This window comes from Filicampus tigris, chromosome 9, assembly GCF_054856515.1.
Source record: "Filicampus tigris isolate MCC_2025a chromosome 9, RoL_Ftig_1.0, whole genome shotgun sequence".
NCBI classification, from domain to species: domain Eukaryota; kingdom Metazoa; phylum Chordata; class Actinopteri; order Syngnathiformes; family Syngnathidae; genus Filicampus; species Filicampus tigris.
Window position 1 is genome coordinate 16,686,911 of NC_141225.1, and position 23,255 is coordinate 16,710,165.

The 23,255-nt window shown below is 41.9% G+C and overlaps 3 protein-coding genes across 7 annotated transcripts; 1 reads left to right on the plus strand and 2 right to left on the minus strand.

Annotated features, from left to right (window-relative positions):
- Positions 1–331: 331 nt before the first annotated feature.
- dnajc14 (DnaJ (Hsp40) homolog, subfamily C, member 14) lies at positions 332–9,626 on the plus strand. Of its 2 annotated transcripts, none has more exons than XM_086040018.1 (7): positions 332–454; positions 2,012–3,408; positions 3,525–3,631; positions 5,359–5,478; positions 5,555–5,715; positions 5,811–5,913; positions 6,694–9,626. In XM_086040018.1, exons 2-7 carry the CDS (start codon positions 2,197–2,199, stop codon positions 6,989–6,991), a joined length of 2,001 nt encoding a protein of 666 aa, XP_085896144.1. In that variant the 5' UTR covers positions 332–454; positions 2,012–2,196; the 3' UTR covers positions 6,992–9,626. The 2 variants fall into 2 exon arrangements, with proteins under 2 accessions (XP_085896144.1, XP_085896145.1); XM_086040019.1 differs by having other exon boundaries at positions 332–434.
- inpp1 (inositol polyphosphate-1-phosphatase) lies at positions 9,374–16,117 on the minus strand. 2 transcript variants are annotated; one of them, XM_086040025.1, is made up of 6 exons: positions 15,824–16,117; positions 14,529–14,734; positions 14,350–14,410; positions 11,981–12,181; positions 11,726–11,900; positions 9,374–10,676 (listed from the first exon to the last, which is right to left on the minus strand). In XM_086040025.1, the coding sequence occupies exons 2-6, from the start codon at positions 14,730–14,732 to the stop codon at positions 10,187–10,189; spliced, it is 1,131 nt and encodes a 376-aa protein (XP_085896151.1). In that variant the 5' UTR covers positions 14,733–14,734; positions 15,824–16,117; the 3' UTR covers positions 9,374–10,186. The 2 variants fall into 2 exon arrangements, with proteins under 2 accessions (XP_085896151.1, XP_085896150.1); XM_086040024.1 differs by having other exon boundaries at positions 14,529–14,740; positions 15,824–16,116.
- A 596-nt stretch (positions 16,118–16,713) lies between these two features.
- On the minus strand, positions 16,714–22,430 carry LOC147142298 (peroxisomal succinyl-coenzyme A thioesterase-like). 3 transcript variants are annotated; one of them, XM_086040023.1, is made up of 12 exons: positions 22,162–22,430; positions 21,548–21,666; positions 20,467–20,673; positions 20,116–20,215; positions 19,528–19,718; positions 19,281–19,453; positions 18,443–18,559; positions 18,235–18,320; positions 17,982–18,075; positions 17,834–17,914; positions 17,332–17,467; positions 16,714–17,185 (listed from the first exon to the last, which is right to left on the minus strand). In XM_086040023.1, exons 2-12 carry the CDS (start codon positions 21,654–21,656, stop codon positions 17,085–17,087), a joined length of 1,395 nt encoding a protein of 464 aa, XP_085896149.1. In that variant the 5' UTR covers positions 21,657–21,666; positions 22,162–22,430; the 3' UTR covers positions 16,714–17,084. The 3 variants fall into 3 exon arrangements, with proteins under 3 accessions (XP_085896149.1, XP_085896146.1, XP_085896147.1); XM_086040020.1 differs by having other exon boundaries at positions 21,548–21,671; XM_086040021.1 differs by lacking the exon at positions 22,162–22,430 and having other exon boundaries at positions 21,548–21,874.
- Between the last annotated feature and the right edge of the window lie 825 nt (positions 22,431–23,255).

Consider the following 23,255-nt stretch of genomic DNA (forward strand, 5'->3'; position numbering starts at 1 on the left):
AATGAACTGTTTTTTTTGTGTTTGTTTTGTTTTTGGTGGATGAAGCCATAGTACCTGAAGAAATTAAACCCCACAAAACACGGCGAAAACAGACTCTATGCGATAATATGATGATTTCTCTGATAACAGTTATTTGTAAGTAGGGGTTTGAGTATAAATAATTGATTAAAAAATAAATAAGTTCAAAATTCAAATTCAACAATCTTCACTAGTTTTAGGGACTGAAATTAGTCCTGAAAAATCCTGTACGTCGTCAATTGAATACTTCTGGTCTTCCTGGTCAATAGATGGCGTTAGCACTCACCGGCAAAAAAATGGTCCGGCAAAAAGGAGCCGAACGAGAAGAAAGAAGGAAGTTAAAAAATGAACCGGAGAAGAAGAAGTGGACCATAAAAACAACACTACGGGCACCTGGCAGTCTGTTCACAAACAAGGTTACACACTTATCCGAGAGGTATAAATTGGACCGAGGGTATTTTGAATGCACATGAAAATTAGATGTCCGTCTTGCCGGTTTCCAAATAATATTAAAACTGCTTGGTCTATTCCCACAGGAAGGCGAAACAGTGGTTTATCAGCTAACTGTTACCACTCGTCGCTAGCGAATACTTAGCTCATCGGTGACATGTTTTCTTGTTAAAGGACAATTTGTGCTTGTGTTTGTATTTTATCGCCGCGTCTTCCTTGCATTTCACGAGCAAGCTGACAGGCAGGGGAACTAAATTTAACTCATTTAACCCGCCTGTACGCTTGCCTTTTTTGGTAGGGTGTTTCCCAAGGCTAACAATCAGGGCGTCTGCTAACATTAGCCGCCTCCAATGCACCTGGCTGACATGAACATGCAGTGGCTTTTTTTTTCTTTCTTTCTACCGGTAAAGCTATCCAAAACATTCGCAAGACGATTCCGCTTTATATCGGCTCATAGTCAAACTTTTGGTTACGCTTATAAAGACAGAAGCACTTAAAAGTCCGGGGACATTTCTTTATTTTGTCAATCAGAAAAGTTATAATTTGCAGCGTTTATTCCATAATTTTTTTCATGTGACTCCAACATTATTTACATGCATCGACTGTGGGTAGTAGGGTCGTACATACAATTGCAGAATAATTACATTACCATATTTCTTCAACTTCACAAAGTGCATATTTTCTATAAGATACTTTGAGGTTGAATTGAATGGTAGATTGACATTGTTCGAATTTTTTCACAATGTTGTGGTCAATCTCAGTAGTTTATGATTATAAAACATGTCTGAATTTTGAGCCAAGCTGTTTTTCAGATGTAATTAATCAAAATTTTCAGCTCTCATGATGCGGCACAGTTCTACATCACTGCAAATATCACTGGCAATTTCTTTTATACATTACATACGGCTCTTGTATGGAACCTGATTGCATCTGTAGTGTTCATGTTGTTCCTGCTTGTACTGACCCCGCCCCAAATAGCACAAAAAAATAAGGACATTTGTATTTGTTACATTAGTTGTTGTAACAGTACTTCTTGGCAACAAATGTTATATTGTTGGAATGCCATTTATTTCCCTTTTAAATGGTGAAACGTGTAATGAACATGCTTTTATGGGATAAGCAGCAGCTCAGAAAAAAACTTAACAAATCTTCTCTGTCTATGCCAAACTGCTTAATTTTCATATTTTTTATTGTTTTGAGTGTCTGGTATCCCCCGGTCCAAAAAAAAAAAAAACCTCTGCTCTTCCTTACAAATGTGGCACCATTCAAAATGGTAATATTATAGTTTTGCCATTATTGGTTATCATATCATTTTTCACCTGTATGTGTGTCTGTGTCCTTTTGGACAAGTGAAGGGGAATGGTTGTTTTGTGTAAAGCACTTTGAGTTGCATTTTATGCATGAAAAGTGCTATACAAATGAAGTTTGATTATAGTAAAGGGCATTTCCAACTGTAGACAATTTCTTGCCAATAAGCACTGTTACAAAGACATATTATGTACCAAACACATTTTTTGGCTTTTTGTGTTGTGTTTGTTTTCAGATATTTCCCTGCTGCATGATGGCATATATTTAAAAGCCCGAATCAGCTGCTGATATGGTACCTAAGATGCCCCCAGTCTCACATTGGAGTGAGGGTCTGGGGAGAATATTGCAACCGAGTATGGCTTCAGGAGATCAACTTCCACAAGAATCTATTTTCACTGCTCCGAAATAAGAGATTGGAAGATGGAGAGAGTGGCAGCTGAGAGAGAAATGGATGCCCTTACAGATTCTGATGAGGAGCTCACTGATGGTGATTCCACTTCAGTAAACAAGTCAGGTCAATGGGAGACGAGAGCGGCGGAAGATGACCGTGCGTACACATTGAATGCTCAGGACACCCCAAACCCAGCCACACCGCATGACTCTGGAATTGGTGACGTGGAGTGCTGCGGCACCACGGAAGGCAGAGATGAAACCGAGGCGCTTTCTGACGAAATGGAACAGGAAAGCGCGGATGGTCACGTGAGCTCCCGGGTCATAAATCAAGAGGAGGATGAATCTGCGAAGGAGCAGCACATGAATGGCGAGTCGGCTTGGAGGAGCTTCGGATCGGGAAGAAAGTGCAAACTGAGGAGCGGGGGATCTGTTTCAGAGCAGAGCACTCAAAGCGCTTTTACGTCGCCCTCCTTTCAAAAAAGCGGTTTTGTCTCGAGCGGCGGCAGGCACAAGCAGGCCCGCAGACGCAACCATCATCACCACCAGCTGAACCGCGGCCGCAGGCGCTCGGGCAAGCAACTTGTCTTTGCTTTGAAAGAAATGCTGTCAGAGTCTGTCAGCGTCTGGTGCATCTCCTGTGTCCACATGCTGATTGAGATTATCGTCACCTTAACTCACAATTGTGGTGTTGGCGTGGAGACCGGAGGGTTGAAACTTTACCGCTTAGGGCAGCAGCTCATTGGAAAGATCACGGACATACCGGGAATGAAGTCAGATGCCGGTCGGATTTTAAAATGGACGAAATGCGCAGGTACGGATGTGGCGGATAAAGTTATTCGCTCGCTCAAGTGGACTAAACAAGCTGCCTTATTGACTCTCAGACTTCTTTATGCTTTGGTCGTGCTCGGGTCCCAGCGGGTGAAAAGTGTCTTGGTCCGGCTTGGTGGAGAGAGGGGAAAACGGTATTGGACAGCTTTCCAGGATTCCCGTTTTTGGAAGAGGGTGGTGCTTTTTGTGGAACGAGCCAGAAAGTGCTTCAAGAGGGATGGCCGCGTGCACACGTCTGGCTTGGAGTCGCCGGGACGAGCCGGGAGAGGCCCGCCAGGCCAGGAGCTGGAAAGACTGCTGGCCCTGGCGGACATCCCAGAAGACGAGCTTGATCCCTTCACAGTGCTCGGCGTGGAGGTCCACGCGACTGAGGCCGAGCTGAAGAAGGCCTACAGACAGCTGGCTGTCCAGGTATAGAAGATGAAAAACACCATCCGAATGTTTCTATTGATTGGCTTAGATGAGTGGATGACTAATAAATGTGTCTCTTTACTCATAAAACCTTTTTCCCATTCCGTCTCTTTTAGGTCCATCCAGACAAGAATAAACACCCACGAGCTGGTGAGGCGTTCAAAGTACTGCGGGCTGCCTGGGATATTGTCAGTAACCCAGAAACACGAAGAGAGTATGAATTGTGAGTAATATAGTAAAGTGACAAAAAATTGCAATGGATATCTCTCAAAACAAGAATAATTCAAGGTTGCTGATAGACACTTCTCCTTTTTGCAACATTCTTTTAAAAAAACAAATGCATCACAAAAAGAGGGGGGGAAAAAACAGGCGCAGACTTAATCATTTGATGATGGCCTCTAGTGTGGCACCCTGTTGTCTCTGGAACATAATGGTATAATAATATTATAAATAATAATAACGGTGGTCGACTGGTTAGCACGTACGCCTCACAGTTCAGAGGTCGTGGGTTCGATCCCGGCTCCGGCCTCCCTGTGTGGAGTTTGCATATTCTCCCCGTGCCTGCGTGGGTTTTCTCCGGGTACTCCGGTTTCCTCCCACATTCCAAAAACATGCATGGTAAGTTGATTGTACTCTCTAAGTTGCCCCTAGGTGTTATTGTGAGTGCGGATGTTTGTCTTTGTGTGCCCTACGATTGGCTGGCAACCAATTCAGGGTGTCCCCCCGCCTACTGCCCGAAGACAGCTGGGATAGGCTCCAGCACGCCCGCGACCCTTGTGAGGATAAGCGGTATCGGTAATGGATAATAATAATAGCTTAGGTTTTTATAGCGCCTTTCAAATGAGATTGAGATGCTTAAAATGTCGAGAATGTTAAGAGGGCCATGCTCGTGGAGGAGTGGCTAGTGTTGAAAACCAGCCTATCGCCTGGCGGCTTGACGGCGAACAGAAGCGTGATGGAAGATTGCAGTGGAGGTCTGACAGGCAGTCGAGGCTCCTTGTTGTGTTGACGACAAAGCACGGATGTAATATTCTCAGGGTGATGCAGAGAAAGGTCCACATCGTTATTGGCCGTGGTGGAAGTGAACAGCTGATCAGCTGCTAGTGGCTAGCTGCATAAGGTACAGCACGTACCCAAGTAAAGATAAAGAGTTTTTTGGTGATATACACTGCTGCTTGTTTTTCCTTCAGCTGGAATTGGGGCATTGGTCAACGTGGCAGGAATTATCAACAGTTCCAAACAGCAGGTCCTGTTAGCAGAAAGCCTTGAGACTTGTACTAGAAAGCAAACTAGAGCGGCTGAACTTGGGGTTAGTCAAAAGCACATAAAATGGTGGCAAGTGTTTAGCATTTAGCATGCGTTTGAATGTGATTAGCGGTAATTAATTCTGAACACAGTCATAAGAGGGTGTTTACACTTTTACTTTTAATACTCCCTTATTCCCTCAAAAATATGTTGTATCTTTTTCATTATTCTTTCATTGCGTTGTACAGGAAATCGGTCACAATGGTGGAAAAAGGTTTTTGACATCACAAAAACCTTGAGTCTCAAGTCAACCTTAGTACCACAAAAATAGCTAATAATTAGATTTTACCTCAGCAAAAAGAATGGAACATGTTTTGTCTTTTGGTGAGCATTGTCATAACCTTTGATTTCTATTTTTATTTATAAATACTTAGCAATGATTTTCACTGTTGGGTTTCTTCAACTTATTGCAAGCAGCTAAATAACTGACGTAGGTGCCTTATTGCCACCTAGTGGCAGAAAGCTATATTGTGACTGAGCACGTCCTGAACAGCTGATTTGATCACAAACAAACTGAAATTTTGCGCTGCCCATTATTTGCCGCAGGTGGCCCAACCTAGAATCACTTCTCTAAGCTTTATAGGTCTATAAAAATTGTCTTTATCATCACCCGGTCACCCAACGATCTGCCCTTTCCCGTCACAGGAAGCGCATGGCTGCGACTGAACTCTCCAAGTCCATGAACGAGTTCCTCACCAAACTGCAGGATGACCTGAAGGAAGCCATGAACACCATGATGTGTACCAAATGTGAAGGCAAGCACAAGTATGTATTCACGCACAGCATAATAGCCTGTGCGCGCGTGTAGGAGAGAATGACAAGCACCGATACCTCATCGCAGGCGCTTTGAGATGGATCGAGAACCCGGCGAGGCCCGCTTCTGTGCCGAATGCAGTCGTCGGCATAGCGCCGAAGAGGGCGACCTGTGGGCCGAGTCCAGCATGCTGGGCCTACGTATCACGTACTTTGCCTGTATGGACGGCAAAGTCTATGATATTACAGGTGAAGTCTCTTCAGTCATCAACGATGAAAGACATTGTGGATAGGATGTAAAGAAGTTCTGTTTGTGATGTTATATTGTTGTTGTCATTTTTCAGAGTGGGCGGGTTGCCAGAGGATAGTCATTTCCCCAGACACACACCGCGTGCCCTATCACATCTCCTTTGGGTCCAAGAACAACAGCAATGCCGCTAGAAACAGGTGACATGCATCCTATGTTTACGCCACAATGTTTTGATGGAATTTTGTGAGTTTTCGTAGCTTAAAAGACTGTAAGTCAAAGTGTTTCGTAAGTTAACAACTCTAATTGAAGTAAATCAATCGTTCATACTAATTCATGGTTCATTTGCTTTATTTTAGCACAAGCCTAAGCTATAAGATCAAAACGTGTGATGAAGCTGATAATGTTTATTGTAATACAGATGTATTTATTGCTTGTGTTTATTAAAAAAAAGAAAATAAATATAAACACATTATCGTAATATTGAGGTAAAAAAAAAAATAGGAATAATAATTATGTAATGTAGTAATACATTTAGTAATATTTATGAATTCAGGGTTAGGTTCAGTAACAGGTGGATTTTTTTTCTGAAACGTCATAGCTTTTTAAATGACAACACATGGAAAAATCCACATTGCGCACGTTTTTATGGGTCGAATTATAAAAAAAAAAAAAAAAAAGAGAGAAAATATCTCAAAAACCTGATGTCCTATTAAACAAATGAAGATATTTTTAAATCTGTGCCAAAAATATGTTTAGGGACACATAAAGCCACCTCTGCTTAAAATTTGCTGTTTACCAGTGTTATTCTTCAAAATCGTTTAGTCCTAACCTATGATTTTGTCTCCCTTTCCTATGGCTTCTGTAATTTCTTCCCATATTTTGGTCAGCAGCAGGTCTCCTCATGTAATAACATTTCACATTTGATGCGCCTGTATTCACACACATCTCCCCCCCCACCCTCCCTCCCTCCCTTGAAGGCCGCACTCGGAGCACGGTCCCGGTCCTGCCAACCCGGCAGATTTGCAGGACTTCTTCAACCGCATCTTCAAGGGAGCAAGCCCCAGTGACATGCCAGCCAACGGGGGCTTCTTCCCCTCAGGTCCATCTCACCACCCCCCGCCCGGTGCCGGATCCCCCCCGTTCTCTCCTCCCCCGGGCCAGACGGGCTTCTTCATGCCGGGGGCGCAGCGGCCCGAGCCCGGCGAGCCGTGGGCCGAAGGCGGGAAACCTCCTCCTCGGCGGAAGAAGAAAGTCCGCAAGCCCTTCCAGAGGTGAAGTCTGCTGAGATGGGACAGCTAATAAAACAACCCAGGGACACATTCAGTAGTAGGCCGCTTTGGGTCTTGCTGACCTCCCAGCTCGAGAAGTTTGATGTTGCTTGGGAAGGTGGTCCCACAGGACCTGAAGATGAGCTCCGGGCTCCATTTAACGTGTCGAAAGGTTAAAGAGGTGCCAGTCGTGGTTCATTAGCTCTCATTCCACCTTAGTTTGGCTTCATCTTCACACTGACTGTAGCCTCGCCAGTCTTCTGCAACCTTTCCTACCAACTTCCGCAATACATCCTTTAATCACCTGCTCTTTGCCACTTCCGGTCACTCACTTCCTTCGGAAACAAAATCTTGGCAAGCTATCTTGTCACCGGGCATGGCTCACTGTAATCAACGTGTCCTTGTCATCATCACTGCATCAGTGTTACATCACTATATTGCAGTGAGCATCAACAGTGTGTTAGCAGTTACAGTTAAAAAAAACAAACAAAAAAAAAAAAAAACCTAAACAAATCAATTATATCTATTATACTTCACAAATTTGTTTGTATTTAAGATATGGAAAATCTCAATGTCCTCAGTCCCAATTTAATATTTAATGTTAAACATGTCAAGGAGAGTGCCACCATTGATGCTTGCGGTGACGTCATATCTGGAAATGACAAAATATATTTTAAATTGAACTTGGTCTATCTTGGACTATACAGTCATAGAAAAAAGTGTCAGACCGCTCTTTTTTTCTTCAGTTTATTATTCATTTTAAATACCTGGTACAAATACAGGTCCATTTGTTTAGACAAATATAATGACATCAAAAATGTTTAAGAGTTTAATTTAAGAGCTGATATGCAGCCTTTTTATATTGCTGGCGTCGGGCCAAAACCTTGTACCTCCAAAACAGTCATTTTTCAGGAGACCCCAAAAATTGCAAGTTTGTTCAACCATTAGCATTGCAGTGTGAAATAGAGAAAGCCATTTTCAACACTTTAGATTGGTTAGGAATGTGTAAAAATAACACCCATGCGTGTGCACTGACCAATAGTATTGATTTTTGAAAAAATGTGAAATTCACCAAAATGTGACTAAAGAGGTTTTGGCCCGATGCCAGCAATACGGTTTTCTTAATAATAGCCCAAATCCTTTTTTTCCACCTCTGTCAGTCATAATTCAAGATACTGAGATAATATACTGTACTGTACTCTGAATGGTCGATGCAAACAGTGGAAATCGTCCTATGAGAGTCTCTCAATACGCCATACAGGGATACTAGCGTAAAACACACACTGATAACTGTTGTCAGCTCAAAAATAACAGAAGTTGTTTGTAACAGTGGCAACATACAATGGCTGCATAGGCGGCCTATTGTTAGTCCATTCACTCTGTGGCATAGAGTCCAAAAATTCTCAAGATTGAAAGTGACAGGACTAATGATTGGCCTAGACTGCCCTGTGTTGCTCATCAGTGCAATTAGATATACAGTGTTGCATTAAATCAGTTTAAAAAAAAACAACAACACTACATTATGTGGCAACGCAATCTAGCCACAATCTAAATCTCAGTGTCGACTAAAGTAGTTGAAGTTGAGTGGTAATTAAAACGTTTAAAATGGTCACTTCCCAACTACACATGTATGGGGGGGAGCACAGAAGAGAAATTTCATTTTGTCCGCATTTAACATGAAGAGCTCACTCTACCTTCTGCTGCTTGCATTCATAATCATATAACTTCAGGAAAACCTAACTGTTTACACCTACTGTGTAAAAAAAAAAAAAAATGCCAGAGCACGCAGAATTTGGCATTGTATTTTTTTTTTTAAGTAGCCTACAGAGTCAATTATATACCTTTTTGTGTTTGGGCCTGTGACTTGACACGGTGTTGGAAGAGCCCAAGCTGTTTGTGTGCAGCTGCACACAAGCATTAAGTTCGCTGCATTGTGACGCCTCTGTGGGTTGGAGTGGTTGCCTGGTTTATTTGAGTTTTTTCTGAATAAGAATATTTGTGTGTTGACGCAAGATGCTGCCATGTTCCTCTCCCCGTGTCAAATCGTTCATCTTTTATGCATTTGTGGTGTCCGATCAGATGAGCCATGCCAGAACCACAAAGGCTTGTAATGCTTGAAAAGAGATTGCTCCTCAGCATTGGCACTAGAAGAACTCAAAAGAACAGATTTATATTTTGCTCATAAAGTAGCACGATTTTAAGTTTTGGCTTTGTTTGATTTTTCCAATGATGTGCAATTTATGGTCTGCCGTCCTTGTTTAGGCTTTGGTTTTCTAATTGCCATGAACATTTGCAGTTGTTGACTTGCCACACATTCACCTCAGCACAAAAACGTAGATTGATGGACATAACGGGTGCTGCTTGGAAATTTAAGAAGACAACGGCAGAGTCAATGTTTTCTTTTGTTTTAATGGTTTTAACAGAATATGCAGAATATTGTACAAATTTTATCTGACAATCATCAGGGGCTTTCGTTCCCTGGCTGGCAGACCATTTTAAAATATCACTCTTGGGTAAGTTTCCCCTGCTTTCTCTGGTTTTCAAAGTAAAGATAATTTCCTAAATGCAACAAATTTGCCCTGGTATGTATGCATACACTGTTCACAATGCATAGAACAGCAACATAAAGTGACATAAATACATACTGTAGGTCTAACATTATGCTGTACTACAAACGGCTGGTTGTTTGGCTTCACGTTTTTTTTCCTTTTGACCACTTTAAAAGGAAGGAGGTTGGCTTATGCGATTGGGTGATCTCCTTACAAGGAGACGTTTGAGAGGTGCGCAAGACTGCACACCGCTCCATTCACTTGACATTTATAGCATCTGACAGTTCAGTTCAACAATGAAATGATACTTTCCGTAGTTACAGGTCAGACTCCTGCTCTTCTTAAGGCCACGTTACCTTTCCGCTCATCACACTTTCCACAGACGAATTCTTAAAACCATTTATGACAGCTTTTTTGACATGATCATGTAATGAAAAAGAAAACCTGACTATACAGTCCCACCAGCATTAAACACTCAATTCAGTCAATATTCACACAAGAATATTCACTTGAATCCTCAGAGCTTCATCTCATTTGGCCCATATGTCATATACATACTCATATACGTATTTAGTTAAAATAAAGTTGTTTACAATTAAAATAATCACCATACCTTTCTCTACAATAGAAGTGTGATATAGGCACCAATTAAACTACAGCTTTCCTCTCAGAGCCCCCATGATGCTGCTCAGCTGGGAACAGTCTCCATATGCCACCAGGCCTCCGTAGTTGGCCCAGCGGTCAGCACCTTTACCTTCAGCGCAAGGCTGGTGATAGGTCAGTTCTACCTTCGCCTCAGAACTGCACTTTAAACTCTTCGTCAGGTCTACCACGCCCCCTCCGAGGGCTCGGAGCAGCGCATGAGGTGCACAGGAGTCCCACTTAAAGGTGCTTCCTTCTGAGAGCACGTAGGCGTCGGCCAGGCCCTGAATGACGCACAGGATTTTGTAGCCGGCTCCTGAGGCGTACATCAGCTTTTCTGGTCCGCACAGGGAAGCCAGACTGTCCTTCACCACCTGCTTCTCGCTGGAACTAAGCACCACCGACGGTGCCCGACGTCCTTTGGGTACAGTTTTGGGCTGTGACACTGAGCACACGTTGACGTTGCCGCAGGAAACGCCCCAGAAGAGCTTCCCCCGCCAGCTGGAAACAAACGATTGGGTTGGTACAATATTCAGAGACAAATACATACAGAATAAGTGTCAATAGATCTGGCAGCAAATGATGACAAATGTCTCCAAATGAGTGTTACTGTCTTGTTTAAAGCTTTGATACAAACCAACACACAGAGTCCACAAAGCATCTTAACAATTCAAAACGACTATTGAAAAAGCAATTGATGAGATGTTAAATAGATGTGTTTTATGCACTCAGTAATTATCAATTAATCACACTGAATGTTTATATTTCAGGGGAAAAGAAAAACAAAAATCGTCTAACTCGACCATAAAAATTGGTTGACGCAAAAATGTCTGCCTCAACTAGAATTACTCATTCTAAAGCCATATATGCGACAGCCGCAATCATGTTTGGCCATTTCCGTGTTTACCGCACGGACATTTGTTGTAGAAGGACTCAGTGGACTGGAGACTTCCATGGAGGAATACACAATCAGGAAAAAGATGGCCATGGTTTGGTATTGCTTTAAACTAAAAAAGTACAAATATAAAGTTTGATCTAATTAGTTACTGCAAAGAGCAGCTGGTGGAACTTGGAGATGGAAACATGAACGTGTGACAACGAGCTTGCTGGCCAGTGCATACTACAACACAAGTACGATTTTTTTTATTTATTCATTAGCTAATGTAATATACTAATATCCTACCATGGCTAGTTAGAATGCACTTTAAGGTGTTTGTAGACTACACATTGTTGTGTATTCATTTTGCAAACGATGCTAGTATGAGAGCCTGTTTCCTTTAACAAAATGCAGTTCATGGTTTGGTGCTCTTTCAGCAAACTAGCACTGAACAAGCTTAAGAAAAGCCACTATGCGGATCATGGTTTATTTAAGAAAAAAAAATTAAGATTGAGACACAATAGCAGACAAGTGTGGACCAGAAAGGGGTTCTTTCCCAAAGTTGAAAACATAGAATTGTACAAAATATCTGGTTAAGAAATGAACACACGGTACTACCGTCCATATTGTGTATTTGGTTTTACGTGTCAAGTATAACAGTCGCGCAGCCCACCTTCCGCCTGCAGGCTCTTTGCGGTTGAACGGCTGGTTGATGACACCCATGACGGGTTCGCCTGTGCTGCGCATGTAAACCCCGATGAGGACCAGAGCACAGTGCAGACCCGAAGGTGACAGGTGGCCCTCCTCCAGCACCTCCTCGCGGCCTTCTATGTACTGGCTGGTGGCATCTGAATCAACCAGATGACAAACGCTTAAAGCCCTGTTGACGTTCTGTTTGGCAACGCAGCGTTGACGACCAGGCGCTGACCAATTGGATCGATCCAGATGCCGAGCTCGGAAGGGCTGAGCGGCACTGTTAGTCCGTCCGCGCTGGCGTCGATGGTGGCCGGGTCTTGGTGGATGGCTCGCGCCAGGAGCGCTGCCGCCGTCGGGTCGCCGTCCAGCACTGTGGCCAGAAGCCGTGCGGTCTCCTCCTCGGTGCCGCGCACGGTCACCGTCACACTCTCACCTGCGAGGCAGACGATGCGAGGCCTCAGTCATTGGACACACACGCAACTCTGTGCTTTCATGTGCTCACATGAATATCCATTCATATCCTGAAAGGCCTTCTTATTCTTCTTATTTCATGAGGATTTGGCTTAAATTAAGACAATAAATGAAGGGCCCCCATTCCCTCCATCAAGGAGGTTATGTTTTCAGTTTTTGCACAACTTGCTGTTCTCCAACTTTTTACACAATTTACCACCACGAAAAATACCACCTGACAACATTAAAATACAGTTGCGCAGTAGGCCTAAGTCTTCATGTATAATGTCACCTAGACACTCAATGGATGTATTCAAAATCTTTTCAATTACCTAAATAATCTTCAATCTACTGGAATACTCCCTAAAGGTAATCTAACCACTGTATGCAAATACTCCCTAAAAGCTCTTAAATCTACAAATCATCAAAATATTCTTAAATCTACTGAAATACTATACTTAGCTTAACACGAAAAAAAAAAAAAAAGTTCTTAAGTTATGTAAATACTCCTAGATGTTCGCATATCAGCCTGGCATCTGTGTGGATGATGCCATCGTCTACCTCCTCCACACCTCACTCTCCCACCTGGAGAAAGCGGGGAGCACTGTGAGGATCATGTTCTTTGATTTCTCCAGTGCTTTCAACACCATCCAGCCCACCCTACTGGGAGACAAGCTGGAGCGGGCGGGGGTGGCCCACCACCTCACCACATGGATCCAGGACTACCTCACAAACCGGCCACAGTATGTGAGGACACAGGACTGTGTGTCTGACATGCTCCTCTGTAGCACGGGGGCCCCACAGGGAACTGTCTTGGCTCCCTTCCTGTTCACCCTCTACACCTCGGACTTCAACTCCAACACCCCTACCTGTCACGTGCAGAAGTTCTCTGACGACTCTGCGATTGTCGGCCTCATCACAGGCGGAGATGATCGGGAGTACAGAGAACTTACTCAGGGTTTTGTGGACTGGTGCCAGCAGAACCGCCTCCTGATCAATGCGGGGAAATCCAAAGAAATGGTGGTGGATTTCGGTAGGCGCCAGCACTCTTCACCTGCACCAGTGAATATCCGGGGAACAGATGTTGAGAGAGTCTCAACTTACAAGTACCTGGGTGTTCATCTGAATAATAAACTGGACTGGTGCGACAACACAGACGCCCTCTATAGGAAGAGTCAGAGCAGACTCTTCCTACTCAGGAGACTGAGGTCTTTTGGGGTTCAGGGGACACTCCTCAGGAACTTTTATGACTCGGTGGTTGCATCGGTCATCTTCCAGGGAGCGGTCACCTGGGCAGGCGGCGTCTCGGCCCGGGACAAGAAGCGGCTGGACAAACTGGTCAGGAGGGCCGGCTCTGTCCTGGGCTGGTCCCTGGACTCTGTGGACTCGGTGGGGGACAGGAGGATGTTGGCCAAGCTGTCATCAATGCTGGGCAACCCGGACCACCCCCTCCAGGGCACCCTAACAGCACTCCACAGCACCTTCAGTGACAGACTGTTACACCCTCGCTGTGCAAAGGAGAGATTCCGCCGTTCCTTCTTGCCTGCTGCTGTCAGACTCTTTAACAAGAACATTGCGTAGTCTCTACAAACTGGCGGACATTAGTGCAATTGTGCAGTCCTGCACCTGAGCTAATATCGTGCAATACCCAATATTCCCCACTACTGTAATACCGTGCAATACTCAACATTCCCCACTACTGTTAGTCTAGTTTTATTTTTATCCAATGCTGTTCCTTACATTTCACTACAGCACTGTCACTTACTTACTTTTTATGTAGATGTATGTTGGCGTGTATATACATGTGTATATACACATGTTACTGCTTATATTTACATAGGTTTGATCCCGAATGTTTGCCGTCAATGTTATACATTAATGGCTACATATCTTATCTTATCTTATGTACTCCGAAACTTCTTAAAAGTTATGAATATGGTGAAATAAAAACTAGTTAAAGAATAATTGAAAACGTATTGCACATAAAAATTAAATTGTGCCTGAACAAATGTTTGAAAACAATTCTAAACAATTAAGTGCTAATACATTCAACCACTTGCAGAGTGTGTAGATTAAATTCAGTGATTTCATCGCATACCACCAATAGTACTCTCACCACACTTTTCGAGAATCACTGCTCTAGATAATTACCAAGTCCATTTTCAAACTTGTTGGATTCCTCTCCGTGAATGAAGCCGACCATCTCAGGGAACTGAACGCAAAGACAAACAGCACATTAATGAGAGGGGGAAAAAAAGAAGAAATAAAAATATATATATTTTTTTTTAAATCACCCTTGTATCAGTCATGAATCAAGGTCACCTCCATACCTGAGCGCCAACATCGTGCCGGATCACCTCCTGGATCACGACATCCGCCAGCGTCTTGAAGTCCTGCACAAACTTCTTGTTCTTGTCATCTCCGGTCTTTTCTTGGACCAGGAGCTGGAAGAGGGGTGCCTCCTGCCTGCAGACGCGAGCCACATTGGCGGCTTTCTCTGACACCCGCAGCAGCAGCCTCAGCAGCTCGGCCATGTCTGGACCTCGTTGAGGAGATTTGAGTCAAAACAGAGCTGGAAAGTGTGACGTGTGGCTTGTATATCCTGCGCTAATTATAGACTCAAATGAATACTGGGCATCTCGGGGGGAAATGGAAGGATGTGGGTCATTGCATCACTAAATTTGCCACCAATCTCTTAGGCATTGTTTCGCAACCTTCATTATGACGAGACACATTTTAGAAAAAGCTCAGGCCAGTGCCAGTAGAGTTTTCTCGCAGTCGCTCAAAGGCCATCAAGAGTTTTCAGTGAAAGTTCATTTATCCATTTTGTCATTTATATGTATTTCACTTTAGGAATGTTAAACAATAGTTATTATCTATAAAACGTAATTTTCGGTCATATTTTTGGGTGCCTGGAATGGATGATTCGGTTTTAATCTGATGTTTTGGAATGAATTCATCACGAAACCTGAGGGTTCACTGTACAATATTTGTAGTAAATAATTATTTTCAGAGTAATTAAGTGGAATTGTACAGTCGCCACCTGTCAAAAATCATTGTTCTGAGGGACATTCCTCAAACATCTCTTCCAAGGTCAACGTCAACCACTTTCAAGGTCAAGTTTATTTTTATTTTAAACTTACAATACAAATTGTACAATTACACCCTGTCAACATAATAACGGCAATTTCTTTCATTTAGATTTATTTCATTTTGTTACCAAACGTGTCACCTGATTGTAAGTAGTAGTGTTAGAACTTTACAAATGTTGCGGATGACATTTTGAATAATTTCAAATCACTGTGTAATAAATAAGATGGATATATTTTGGGAAAATAAACCTCAAACCTTATTTATGACCGCATAGTGACAAGGCAAAAAGCTAAGACAGCGGGTGTCACCCAGGTGATACCAATAGATTAAATGATAAAATAACAGTGTTGCGTTATGTTTTCAAAAGACGAGAGAAGAAGCTACAAAAGCTCTTATTTAGTTCTTCTGACTTCAACTCAGCTTCATGGCCGATAAAGTGATGGATGACCAACATTACAATTCTCAGGGCGGCTAGAGTGTACGTTAGCATGTTTTCGGTTCACACAGGCAGCAAAGGAATGTAAAAGCTTACCAAAAACACGTTGAAACACTGTCTTCTCGATATCTCGTCTTGTCCTCCTCGGTCAAGGAATCTTTTTCCCGTTCCGCGGTCCCGCGAACACCAAACAACAATTTGATGTAATTTTTACGTTTGCATTAGTGATTAGTGGATTTTTTTTTTCGTGCTGTGTTCCAGTTTCTTGACGTCAGAGGAAGGAAGGCGGGTGGTGATGCGTTCACGTCCAAGCAACCAGGAAGTGAGTGAAGAGAGTCGCGCACACGCAAACAGGAAGCAGGGTCGCGAGATGCGTTCCCGTACAAATCAGATCTTCCATCTTCTTTCAATTGGAACCGTCACTAGATCAGTTGCAGGTGTGTCTCAATAAAGTATAATATCGTAGAAAAGTCAATTTATGTGACGAGCTACCAGGTTGAAACTCTTAAAAACAGTTTTGCTTAAAATACCTTTAATTATATGTTTTGATTTATAATTAATATGATTCATGTGGGCGGCACGGTGGTCGACTGGTTAGCACGTCCGCCTCACAGTTCAGAGGTCGTGGGTTCGATCCCGGCTCCGGCCTCCCTGTGTGGAGCTTGCATGTTCTCCCCGTGCCTGCGTGGGTTTCCTCCGGGTACTCCGGTTTCCTCCCACATTCCAAAAAGATGCATGGTAAGTTGATTGGTGTGATTGTGAGTGCGGATGTTTGTCTCTGTGTGCCCTGCGATTGGCTGGCAACCAATTCAGGGTGTCCCCCGCCTACTGCCCGAAGACAGCTGGGATAGGCTCCAGCACGCCCCGCGACCCTTGTGAGGATAAGCGGTATGGATAATGAATGAATGATTCATGTGAAGCCGCTGATCGTGGTTATGGTTTCTCAAAATAATCATGAACAATGGTTTAAAGGTAGGAAACAAATATCAATATGCAACATTTTATTTCTATACGTCTCAGCAGGCATTTAGAAGCTATTATTTAAAACTGTACACAATTTCAAACATTAAAAGGCATGCGGTATTGCTACAATTTCCTCAACTTTATGAAATCAACATTTGTAAATGAAAATTGTGATAACTAAACCCGACCGGTGAAAATACCTGAAAAGTTAACTCATAAATATTAGGAATTGCTATACAGTCACAACATAAAACAATGCAGTTGTTTCCTGACTGCGCAATTAGATTCAAATTGTCATCATGACTGAACATCACCTCCTTGTGGTGAATCTGTGAGCTCTTGCGGCCAGGCCAACTTTGCATTTAATTTAGAGAACGTCAGATGTACATCAAGTTCACGCCCTCAGATTTTTGTCCAAAAACTTCAGGATTTCCTTCCAAGCATCTTCTTGTGCAGCAGCGTGGGGTGCAGTGTGACCCCCCCACAGAGAGAGCACTGCAAGAGAAAATAAAACAAGAGGGCAGCAGTAAGATAATTTGACTTGAGGAGCATGCATGTGGTACTGCAGTCAAGCGTCTGATTCTTAATGCAAACACTTGACAAGAATTGTGGTTGACCAAATAGTAATTTGGAGATCTCACTTTTTTCTGGTTTGATTTTCCACACAGACAGTCTTGCGTGTGGTGTGTAAGGTGGTTCAATCAGGTGGCCAGCGCCAGGATATGACAAACAGGTATACAGGTGAGATTTTCCAGCTGTTTTCAGGACATATTCAATCTGAAAAACAGAAAAACTTTCTGTGTTTCATTGAGGGGGAAGTCAACCCAAACATCTTTTTTTCAAGGATATGTTGATGCAAGCTCACTAGTTGAAACAAGGCATTCTGATAAATATTGCGTTTGTGGGATACGAGTTATACAGAAATGACAAAACGGCCGCCCCCTGAGATGGCTAAAAATGGGTGGATTTTGCTGCTTAACTCATAATCCACAAACGCAATATTAATCAGAATGTCGTGCTTCAACTAGTGGGCCTGCTGGGAACATTCTTGAAAAAAAATGTGTTTGGGTTGATTTCCCCTCTAACTTTAAATGTGCAGCAAAATCTACTCAGACGACGTAAACTAATATACTATATATGTACCAGCTTTGAATTCTCAGTACTTGGAGAATTTTGGTCATCTTCACCCAAAATGTACATCAATGGACAGGCCAGGTTCTCTATCTGCAAGAACGAGACACATTTCAAGTATTTTTTTTCCCTATTCTTTCCAACTCACCTATCACGTCACCTTCACTTGGGTTCCAGGGGAGTAGTTTTTGGGTGAAAGCAAGACCTTAAAGCTGAGATAGCCCGCCTCATCCCGTGGCCAAAATCTCTGGTCACTGAAAATAATGATTGAAAAGAAAACATGATCATTTGGAAATATTCAGCTGTGTTTAGAAATTTCAGAATATGGAAATGTAGGGGATATTATACACAGTACTCGCAAACCCAGCCAGCAACAACGTTTCTCCAAACTGCTTACTATGATTTTCAAATACCTTTCAGATGCTTTAGGCTTGAAAAAGGGTTGTGTAAGATCCACATTGCTTCCTGCTGGGCCATTTATACAAACCAAACAAGATGGCTGGAGAATAGAGTGATGTTTTTTAATATTAGGCAAACACCTTAGTCAACCTGGTTTCTCATTGCCAACATTACAATTTCCACTTTAAAATATGGTACACTGTACACAACTGTGCGACGTACGTTTACATCAGAGAGTGTGGCCATCCAGAGGGCTAGGTAGACTCCATAGGAGAGACCAATGATACCAATTCGATCGCCACAGATCTGAGGATGATCCTGAATTATATTAATTGCTTTCTGAGAAAAAAGAAAAGGAAATATTAGAGGCCTTTGGTCATTTAATGAATGAAATTTCTTAACTTGTGCCATCATTTTGAAATGTTACTGGTGGGCATGTGCAGCATGCTTTTTAAAAACATTGTTGTATGATCAACATAATTATTCAAGTTTAGGATTTTTGTGGACTGGTCCAGATGCTGCAGTGTTTGCTAATGTGTAGCGGGGGGAGTAAATTCATTTCATGTCCTCTTAAGCAGGGATTTCCAACCAGTGTGTCATGAAAAATAATCGGATGAGTCTCAAGAAATTGCAGAATTTCACTTAATTGGTCTAAAAACTATTAATTTACTGCAAATAATCTTTGTTCATCCATCTATGGCAGCGACATATAGGTAGCACAATGAAATGCCCTTCCACTAGAATTATGATAGGCGGTGCATACTGTAACTATTTTACATATACATATATTTTACAATATTTCTTACTGAAATGCATTTGCGGAAAACTGAAAAAGGAGCCTCTACTTTTAGCGTAATATAAAGTGATGCAAAAATATATTATAAACATTTTTGTGACCAAAGAGTCCTTTAAAAAAAGTACTATATATATATATATATATATATATATATATATATGCTTGTCAGTGATTTATTTTTTTTAATTATTTTCAATCACTTGCGATTTCCTTCCTCATATGCACTTTGAACCCTTCTGTCACCTAACCCATTGGACATCTTGCCTTCATATATGCATCCACTGTGCTAATATCTAGTTGGACCGTCAGATCTTTGTGTTCCATGTATGCGATGGAGAAGCTGGCAAAGCCCCTGGATGCAATCAGGGATGAGCGATACTCCACTAGTCCTCCACCCATACCCCACAAATCCAGCACGACTGGAAACCTGCCTGGGCCTGTCAAAAAAGGCCAACAAGATCAGAAGAAATACATTGAAAAGAATAATTTTTTGGATCATATTTGTGCTCACCTGGCGGTAAGAATAACGTTCCCACAACTCCGTTTTGGCGAATGTCTATTCTTTGAACACCTGGTGCCATGTACCAGCGCTCGGTAGTTGCAACTGCCAGCTCAGCACTCTCTCTTTCTCTGGGAGATACGTGACCCTCTAGTAAGGAAATGTCCACTATGAGTGGAATCTCGACATTTTTCTTCCGCAGCCTTTGCAAAAAACATCAACAATTGTGTCATTTTCTACCCATTCACAGCAACAATAACAGCATGACATGACAAAAAGGAACCAAAACACAAGGTTCGTATTTGTATTTGTTGTCCATCTGCTACTTTCTAGCTAATGGAATATAATGAACAGGTGGGAGGTGCCATTATGATTTGAAAGGGTGCACGGTTCTCTTAAGGCAAAATTGACTCAAATGGTGAGATTAAATTACTTTACCGGCACCAGATCCTCACCTAAACGAGAAGGTAATTTCTTGGCCTAGGTGCCACCATACAAAGCTTTTGGGGAATGGTCATTATAACGACATGAAGCACTACAAGAAGCCAAGAACACCATACAAGTCCATTTCAAATGAGATATGTGTTTTTGTACACCTGCCTTAAACCTTCCCTTTCCCCAGGGGCTGGCTGCAGGGCCCAGAAGAGACCCATTGGCTCACATCCCAAATATGAACCACCCACGGAATGATCCCGAGCCACTGTTGAAGGCACAAGAGAAAAGAAAGATCATAAACAGCAACAGCATGTGTCATGGGTAAATATTTGACAGTAAAATTGTAATTTTAGTCAATAAAATTGCATCAGTAAAAAAACTGCATTCAAAGGGTTGCTGTTTGTGTAATTCACGATGTGTTTATTTAAGAATTTTAACCTATGCCAATCGTGTATAAGAAATTTTTCACAAATGCAATATACTGACAACTAACAGGATGTGTTTGGCATGACTCACAGTTGACAGTGCCATCTGCACTGGTATTATAGTGGCCAAAAGCCTCCCACAGGTCACCATCCTCACTGCGCATTTGTGCGCACAATGTAACCGGATGGTGCGGTGGCATAAAACCCGCCTTTATGCTGATTGGATCATCCACCAGGCCGCGTGCTGGAGCGGCTGTCAGCACAGGAGCTTGACTAATACTGGTCCTCCATCGCCTCACTGGTGGAGACAAGTGTTTAATGTTCAGAGAGTGTTCCAGGTCCTACTTGGAGGAAATTCATCTTTTTGTGACCATTGAATGTTTGAAGTCTGATCAAATGGCCGTGACATATGGGGTCCCTCAAAGATCAGTGCTTGGACCCCTTTTGTTCAGCCTGTACATGCTGTAAATGTTGACTATCATGGCAATGCCGATGACACGTGTCCCCTAATGACTACTGTTCAATTAAGATATTGTGTTACTGTCCAAAACAAAAAATAACAATAACTGGATGAACCAAAATTTCCTTCAACTTTACCAAAGTAAAACTGAAGTAATTGTTTTTTTACAATAAAGTAAATTGCTGTTACTAAATATTATTGTCTTTAAAAATGAAAGACCAAGTCTGAAACCTTGGTGTGCTAATAGATTCAGATCTGACCAGCAGCCAGATCAAATCATTCACTAAAGCAGCCTTTTAGTGCTTTATTGAAGTCCAAGAACCTGTCTCCATAAACATGGTGTCTTCAGAAGGAATTCTGACTGACTATTATGACCATCTCAGAGAGGATCTATCTGCATATCTAGAGTAAGAGTTGATTTCACTTGTGATTGAACAAAAAGACATCTAGCAGAAACTTTGGCATTGCCGATTTGTGTATCCCAATAAGGGTGCACAACAGGGTCCATGTAACAATCCATTCAGCGGCATGTGGCACCTGCTGTTAGAAGCAGTCCAAACAAAGAAATCAACAACAACCTGAAGTCAAAGTAATCTAAAACCCGAAGTTTGAACATTATCCCTAATCATGACTATTAAATATCTGTGCCAAGTTTGTATGTATGACACACATCACAAACATTTGTACAGTACGCTATCACTATTTTCCTTACCTCCAGCACTATGCAACCAGGAAGGTTTCCCGTCTAGGCCAACACGTGGGGTCAGCTTCTTTCCCATGAGATGCCGGAATGCTGCCACTCGCACCTGAGTCCCAATCATTATGCTAAGTCTGTCCTGGAAATGGACATCAGTGGAGAAACAAGAAAAAATCCTCTGCAAAAATGTCTTTGAACTGCTTTCCACAGGCTTACTGCGTTAACAATTATATCCTGGAAATTACTAAAGGGTTAATGTGGTCCATGCTTCAAATGAACCTTGACCCTTTACTCTCTGTATAGTCAAGGAAAAACAGATAATGCTTGATGAGGAGGGAAGCTTGTAATGTTTTCCTGGTTTAATATATTACCAATTTGACATGTCTTTCACACACATATACAGTATATAGAATATATATATATATATATATATATATATATATAGAGAGAGAGAGAGAGAGAGAGAGAGAGAGAGTATATATATCTATCTATATCTATATATATATATATATATATATATATATATATATATATATATATATATATATATATATATATATATATATATATATATATATATATATATATATATATATATATATACCTAAATGTATTGGATAATGTCTTACCTTGATATAATCACCAGAGTTGATTTGGTTCAGATGTTTGGGAAGGTTTATCAGAAAAATTCAGCTTAACTCCTGATAGTTAGGCGTGTGAGATCACACTTGTCTGTAAGAGAACTTTGCAGAGTCTGCTTTAACATGTCGAAATATTTTATAGTGGCCAAACCGGTATTAGTTCAGTTCAGTTCAGTTCAGTTCTGTTCTGTTCAGCACACCCTTTAAACCAAATATTGAGCACACAATCAGTAAACAAAGTCAATTCAAGGGACAAATCCCATACGATAAATCTAAAAAAGGCCAAAAAAGGACAATTATTAACAAATATTTAATCCTACCTAATATATAATAACATGGACAATATATTGAGATACAGTATATGTTGAGATAGAATAATGTAGGCTACAATTACATTTTTGAAAGTTTTCTTCCGCCAGTAAAGAGAAGCAGCCCAAGAAACTCTCAGGGAAAGAGAGGGGCAGAGCTGTCCGTGGCGGTGTTGGCTCCGATGGTGGGGGAAGATGCCGGTCCGACCTGGGAGACCCAAACATCTATGAGGGTCTATTGGAAAGGTCTGGAAAAGTCCCCTGACCAATCCTACTGACACGTCTTCCCATGGGGAAGCAGATTCTGGGTTCTCTGCGGCCGGCTCTTAAATCTCTGATGTCATAGAGGTGATTAAAATGTTGATGCTGTAAATCGGTATCAATAATACACTACTGTCATTACTTTTTTTTTTGCCTACAATAAATAAGCATTTTTACTAAATTAGCTGTCCCGTCCCTTGTGTTCTTCTTTTTGTTATTATCTTCTTGTTATTATTTACTGCAATGACTAGAACTGATTGTTTGATATATTTAAAAAACATCTAAGGAAGATGCAAATTGTGCAGGTTTCACCTGGTAGTGAGGTATAGTACAAAATGCAAAAGGGGCAATGTTCAGAATGTGCACCCCTATAGACCAGAGGTCTTTCACTGCTAAAGAGCACACTACTGTACTTTTAAGTTGACGAAAAGGCTATTTTCTTTTGTATTTTGCACTCTAGCGACATTACTATATTGTAATTAATTACCCGGCTGATAACTGTGACAAAAACGA

Coding starts and splice junctions, on each gene's coding strand:
- dnajc14 (XM_086040018.1), top strand. CDS start 2,197: ATGGAGAGAGTGGCAGCTGAGAGAGAAATGGATGCCCTTACAGATTCT. Junction 3,409..3,524: donor ACAGACAGCTGGCTGTCCAG/GTATAGAAGATG, acceptor CGTCTCTTTTAG/GTCCATCCAGACAAGAATAA. Junction 3,632..5,358: donor ACACGAAGAGAGTATGAATT/GTGAGTAATATA, acceptor TTCCCGTCACAG/GAAGCGCATGGCTGCGACTG.
- inpp1 (XM_086040025.1), bottom strand. CDS start 14,732: ATGGCCGAGCTGCTGAGGCTGCTGCTGCGGGTGTCAGAGAAAGCCGCC. Junction 12,182..14,349: donor CAAGTTTGAAAATGGACTTG/GTAATTATCTAG, acceptor TCTGCCTCGCAG/GTGAGAGTGTGACGGTGACC. Junction 10,677..11,725: donor AAAGAGCCTGCAGGCGGAAG/GTGGGCTGCGCG, acceptor GTTTGTTTCCAG/CTGGCGGGGGAAGCTCTTCT.
- LOC147142298 (XM_086040023.1), bottom strand. CDS start 21,656: ATGATTGGGACTCAGGTGCGAGTGGCAGCATTCCGGCATCTCATGGGA. Junction 18,076..18,234: donor AAGCCTAAAGCATCTGAAAG/GTATTTGAAAAT, acceptor CATTATTTTCAG/TGACCAGAGATTTTGGCCAC. Junction 17,186..17,331: donor GAAAATCAAACCAGAAAAAA/GTGAGATCTCCA, acceptor TTTCTCTTGCAG/TGCTCTCTCTGTGGGGGGGT.